The sequence below is a fragment of the Kogia breviceps genome, chromosome 5 (genome assembly GCF_026419965.1).
Source record: "Kogia breviceps isolate mKogBre1 chromosome 5, mKogBre1 haplotype 1, whole genome shotgun sequence".
Lineage (NCBI taxonomy): Eukaryota > Metazoa > Chordata > Mammalia > Artiodactyla > Physeteridae > Kogia > Kogia breviceps.
Genome location: NC_081314.1, coordinates 54208882 through 54214943, shown reverse-complemented (window position 1 = coordinate 54214943; position 6062 = coordinate 54208882). Strand labels below are relative to the sequence as shown.

General features: G+C 37.1%; 1 protein-coding gene across 1 annotated transcript in view; it reads right to left on the bottom strand.

Annotated features, from left to right (window-relative positions):
• Positions 1 to 369: 369 nt before the first annotated feature.
• PRKCI (protein kinase C iota) overlaps positions 370 to 6062 on the bottom strand; it is an 87755-nt gene continuing 82062 nt past the window's right edge. Inside the window, exon 18 of the mRNA XM_059065073.2 lies at positions 370 to 3238. Coding sequence (XP_058921056.1) covers positions 3151 to 3238 — 88 coding nt within the window. The 3' untranslated portion in view covers positions 370 to 3150. The remainder of the gene's footprint in view (positions 3239 to 6062) is intronic.

The following is a 6062-nucleotide window of genomic DNA, read 5'->3' as shown; positions in this document are numbered from 1 at the left end:
ATGGACACTAGCTACAATTGAGAAAGGAGAAGTTCTGGAACTCTAGAATAGATCACTGTAGAACATACTGTTCTGAATCTGTTTAAATTTGGTTCAGTTTTAAAATTAGTTAAAATGCTCTCTCTTCAGCTGATTTTTTACTAATTTGTTTTCCAACATAAGAGATATAGAGGGGTGAGTTTAAAAATACACTGAACAATATTTTATGAGTAGATGCCTACAATATGGCATCAGAACTACCAATGCTGCTTTAAGTACAGCAAAATTCCAAACTCTAAAATTTTCATTTTTCTTCTTCAACAAATTTTGATATGACTTTGTTCTTTCACAAAACTCTGGTATGCTACATATTAAACATGTTCCAATCTTGATGAGTATTAAACATTTTATTTAAAGATTTGAAAGTAAAAAAAAAGGTGCACAAATACAGATCACATTACACCAAGGCAGTATTCTACATGACAAAAAGCAAAACAAAACAAAATTTTAAAAGTAAATATACAGGTACTAAACAAGCATAATACCTGATATGCATTTCAGGCTGCATACACATAAAATGATCTGACCACATACATGCTTATACAAAATAAATTTTTTCTTAAAACACCAAAATTCCAACCATTCTGTCAACTGCCTTAGTCCCCTGGTGAGTAACCTGAAACAACTTCTATGTAATATAAAAAGAATTGGCATGGCACATAAGGACTACAAAAACCAGAATACAATTTAAAACATATTTGTAATTCAATTCTGTATAAAATATACACAGTAAATCTTATTAGTTTTTTTAAAAAAAATATTTAAAAAAAGGCCACTGTGAATAATGGTTAAAACCTCATCACAGAAAAATGTTTCATCATTTGTAACATTGATAGAAAACTGATGGATTATTTTTAGAAGATATCTAACTTGAAGAAGTCATTTACTCAAAACTTATTTAAAATTGTAGCTAAGATAGTAACTGTCCACCCCTTCTCAAAATGTTTTATCATGAATACTGTCTCTAATATGTAACTAAGGACAAACTAAAAGAAAAACTCAAAAAAATGTTTCTCAAAATGAGGTCCAAAGACCCAACAGAACTCTAAGGCAGGCCCAGTAATGTGCATATTAAACACACTATGCGATTATTCCACATTCTAAAACTTGAGAACGAATGCCCTAAGGGAAACAGTACCACTTAAAAGCAAGATGATAAACATATTTCTGATATGTCAAAAATTTCTATAAATTTATGATTTGAAGTGAATATTGCTTTTTGTTTTAAAACAAGTTTCAGGTCTTAAGAGAAACATACATACCTCTTAAATAAACATGTAAATTATATAAACATTTCCTTGTAGGTTTTTGGTTTTTTTTTTTTTTTTTTTTTTTTTTTTTACGCGGGCCTCTCACTGTTGTGGCCTCTCCCGTTGCGGAGCACAGGCTCCGGACGCGCAGGCTCAGCGGCCATGGCTCACGGGCCCACCCGCTCCGGGATCCTCCCAGACCGGGGCACGAACCCGTGTTCCCTGCATCGGCAGGCGGACTCTGAACCGCTGCGCCACCAGGGAAGCCCCCTGGGAGGTTTTCATTGCTTTCAGACATAGCTATTCAAAGAAAAGAGAGTACATGGCCAGAAACTTTGGAAAAATTACACTTCAAATGAAATGCAGCATCCCCGTGCTCCCAAAAAAGAGATAATTTATTAAATGCCTACATATTTTAAATCATTCTAAATATAAGACTAAATAACTTTCCTAAAAGTTACATTTTACTAAGATTGGACAATTATAAGTAATTTAAATGATCATGGTTATTTTTTAAGTCCCTTTTCATAAAAAAAATTTAAAATAAACAACAGAAGGATGCTATCGTTGGCATCACTTTAAATAATAAATTGTTAAACACTAATATTAATTAAAAATAATCTGAAGAACTCTGCCCCTAAAATGTATTCTACTCTGATTACATGTTACCTACTTAACAAAAACTCACTTAAGGAGCTGGAACTGTGATGAGTGTGAGTGTACGTGCATATCCTGAAGATTTATTCATGTTTACTTTATTACTTTCTCTTGAGTTTCACTGAAGACTCCACAAACAGGATCCGAAAGTATGGAAAATGTGGTTTGGGGAAGAAACAGGCATGGTTCAGACACTGTTTGGAAGATAAATTATTTTCCTGTATACTGAATTATAAGGAAAAAATAGTATACATTCTGTGTCCTCTGGATAACGGAATGCTTTTACATTTGGTAGCAAGTGAGTGCTTCCTTATTGTTTAAGTCAAATCACAAAAAGCGACTGTGAGATTTACTGTCCAATAAGAAATAAATATTACCATTGCACTTTCCTGTTATCTACTTTAAGTTTCCATTTTTTCCTTTTTATATACTGAGAAGTGTTCCATTTAACTGCATCCTAGGTTCTTTGAACTACATTTATTAACACTCCAGTTAAAGTTCCCACTATAGGGACAAGCTCAGACACTAACCCCTTAACATACTAAAGAAATCACTTGAATCAGTTTTTCAAAAACAGCTAATGATTTGGAATCTGATTCTTAATAAAATGTGCCTATTTTCTTCCTCAAGGAGAATCTGTATTCCCTCATTCTAAGCAAGCAACATCTTTTATTACCAATTTATAATTGTTGCCTTAAAAATCAATAATTTAATTTGCTAAGGCAATGATAAAATTTACAGCTGAATTTTTAAACACACAGAACTCAGAAAGTAATAGGTAATATAACAAGTTGTATTTTGCATTACTCTTTTATTCCAAAATTAAACACTTAAATGACTTCGTGAATATGACAAAAATCAGGGCAGGCTTATGATGTAATCCCACCACGTGCCTTAATGCAACAGATACTCTTTTTAGTCAGTACTTCCTTTAAACAAAAAAGACAACTTTATTATTCATCAGTAGGTTGCTGGATTACCAGTGTAACTAAATTTTGACACGATTGTCTGCAAACTAGTTTCATTTCTTTTCCATAGTTAAACGTAGATGTAATAATTGACTCTTACAGCCAACAATAAAATACACTGAGTGCTTTTTTTGCAGGTGAAAAATATAAAATGGTTCTTTGTATCCAGGCTGGTAACAAGTTTATCCATGCACTAAATGGCAACACAAGCAAAATGCATAGTTGAGAAAGGAGGATCAGACACATTCTTCTGCAGACATCAAAAGAGGATTAATGTACTCAAAACCTTCAAATTCAGACTGATCGATCTTCCTCACAATGTCACTGTTGAAAGAAAAATAATTTTCATCATCAAGATTTCTTTGATTTTTTTACTTAAATGGAAAAATAAGATTAAAAAATTAAAAATAAGGCTAATTTATATAAGTTATAGGGGGAAAATCTACAAGTTTTTAGATTAACCCCAAAACATTTTCTAGAAGAATCAGGAATGCTGAAAATCAAAAAAGACTAATAATCCCACGAGCAAGTTTAGAACCAAAAAGTAGTCCAAAACTGAAGACTGGGAATAAAAAAGGTACAAATTGTCATAATCCTAGGTAATCTTAACTTTTGACCTGAATGACATTCATAATTTAACATCCAGGTCTGTATTAGTGTGAAATTTAGTAGTCACCCCAAGAGCCAGATGGAAGATGGTAAAGAGAAGGCCCAGAAGAAGTTAATCAAAATGAAAAGACAACAGGAAGAAGAACACTGAAAGACCTGGAGTGAGGAAGGGTCACCACAGGGAGGCAGTGGGTCACAGGGAGCAGAGAGGTTGGCATTCTGCTACACTGGGCTCCTAGTTTAATTCACAAGAGTATTTCCATCAAATATTTTACTACTTAAATGTTCATACCATACTGCAGAGCACCACGTTACACAGGACATAGTCTCTTCCTTCAAGAAGAGAAGGAAGGTAGGTACTTCACATAACAGAAAGCAGTACCTGCTAAGTTTCCTACATGACAAGCTAAGTTCTATTCTAACCACAGTTCTAAAGAAAAAGGTGACTTCTACTTGGAGAAATCAAGAAAGGCAGCATCATTCCACAAACACTTACTGAATGGAATTATGAAAGATTATGGTAGGTCTGGGGAATGCCAGTAATTTATCAGAGTTAGAGCACAGGAATAGAAGGGTGTTAAGTGGCAGAGGATGTTGGAAGGAAGGTAATGGCTAGCTCAAAGAAGCCAGTGGTGTTTACACTAAGTAGGTCCACCTCGATCCATCAAAGGTCTGGTTACATCTGAGGTAGCTCCGAAAGATGGGAAAGATTTCAATAGGTGAAAAGCAAGGAGGAATAGAGAGGAAATGTTAACAGCATGCTATCAGGGAATGGTGAGTAACTGAGCTTGATGCGAACGCAGCATTTGTGTTAGAGTAGAGTGAGAGATATGGCTAGAAAGTCAGGCTGAAGTAAATGGTGGGAGGCCTTAACTACTAACCAAGGGGATAGACTTTTTCTGCTAGGTAATGTAGGAGTTACTGAAGGTTTCTGATGAAAGGAGTTAAGGAACTGGAGTGGTACTTCCTGAGTATACCAAATAGGCTGCAAAGTAAAGAAGGAGTCAGTTAGGATGGCATGGATTCTACTTATGATCTGAGAGAACAGAGCTGGGCTTATGGCAGTGGGAATGGAAACGACACAAGTGATGAAGTAAAGCAAAAAGAGACAAGGACTTGGCTGCTGAAGGTATTATATAGTTTGGTAAGGAAAAGTTAGAGTCAACAACCACTGACTCAGCTCTTGAATCCAAATGCAGGACTGCATGGTGGTACAACAAGCAGAAAAGGGTAAATGAAAACAAGGACCCGAGTGAGAACAATTTAGACTTCATGTGTTTGAGGTGCATATCTGACAAACTAGGAGAGATGTTTAAACTAGTAGAGGGAAATGCAGCTCAGGAGAGATATCAGGGCTGGGGCTAGGAGCTTCAGAAACCACCGCTCATTTATTCTTCACAGCACCTTGGGTGGTAGGCAATACGAGAAGACACAGGCTCAGAGAAGTTATGCAATTCACACCCAGGGTAACCAGCTGGTAAGAGGTGGCGTCAGGATTCAAATTCCTATCTTTTGGTTAAATCCAGTGCTCTTTCTAATACACAATGCTGCCAGAAATAATGATTTGGGTACACCTCTCCCTCCTTCAGTAGCCAGTAAGCTTTCTGAGAGATTGGCCTATGCCTTGATCGTCTTTGAATGTGCAGTACTTAGCATAGCGCCTTTTGCTCAAGAATTGTTCGCCAGTTTAGCTGGGAGTCATTTAATAGCTGGTATCCATGCTACGGGTTGGCTGAAATCTCCAAGGTACAAACTGCATATAGCAAAGAGAAGGCAGTCATGAACAGAACCACGGAGCATCCTAGTCTCAAGAGGACAGGGAAAATAAGATGACAAGTGGTTAAAGAGATGACGCAGAAAGAGGGTAGGCAGTGCCAACTAAAGCAGGCCATGAGTGCCGGACGCTTTACTGACATTGGAGGAGATGGGGGCAGATCAAAAAAGGCTTTAGGGCTTCCCTGGTGGCGCAGTGGTTGAGAATCTGCCTGCTACTGCAGGGACACGGGTTCGGGCCCTGGTCTGGGAAGATCCCACATGCCGCGGAGCAACTAGGCCCGTGAGCCAAAACTACTGACCTGCGCATCTGGAGCTTGTGCTCCGCAATGGGAGAGGCCGCGATAGTGAGAGGCCCGCGCACTGCGATGAAGAGTGGCTCCCGCTTCCCACAACTAGAGAAAGCCCTCCCACAGGAACGAAGACCCAACACAGCCAAAAATAAATAAATAAATAAATAAAAATTTTAAAAGCTAAAAAAAAAACCTTTAAAATTTAGAAATTAATAAGTCAATTCAACCTTCAACAGGTGAAAAGCAGGTTAAATTTTAAGAGGTTAAAGTGTTGGCAGCAAGAAAGTGTAAGATAATCAATGTTGACTACTCTGAAGGAATTTAATAGAGATAGTGCTTATTTATTTTTCTTTTACCATAAGCATCTATTAACATTTTTTTTTTTTTTTGCGGTACGCAGGCTTCTCACTGTTGTGGCCTCTCCCGTTGCGGAGCATAGGCTCTGGACGCGCAGGCTCAGCGGTCATGGCTCA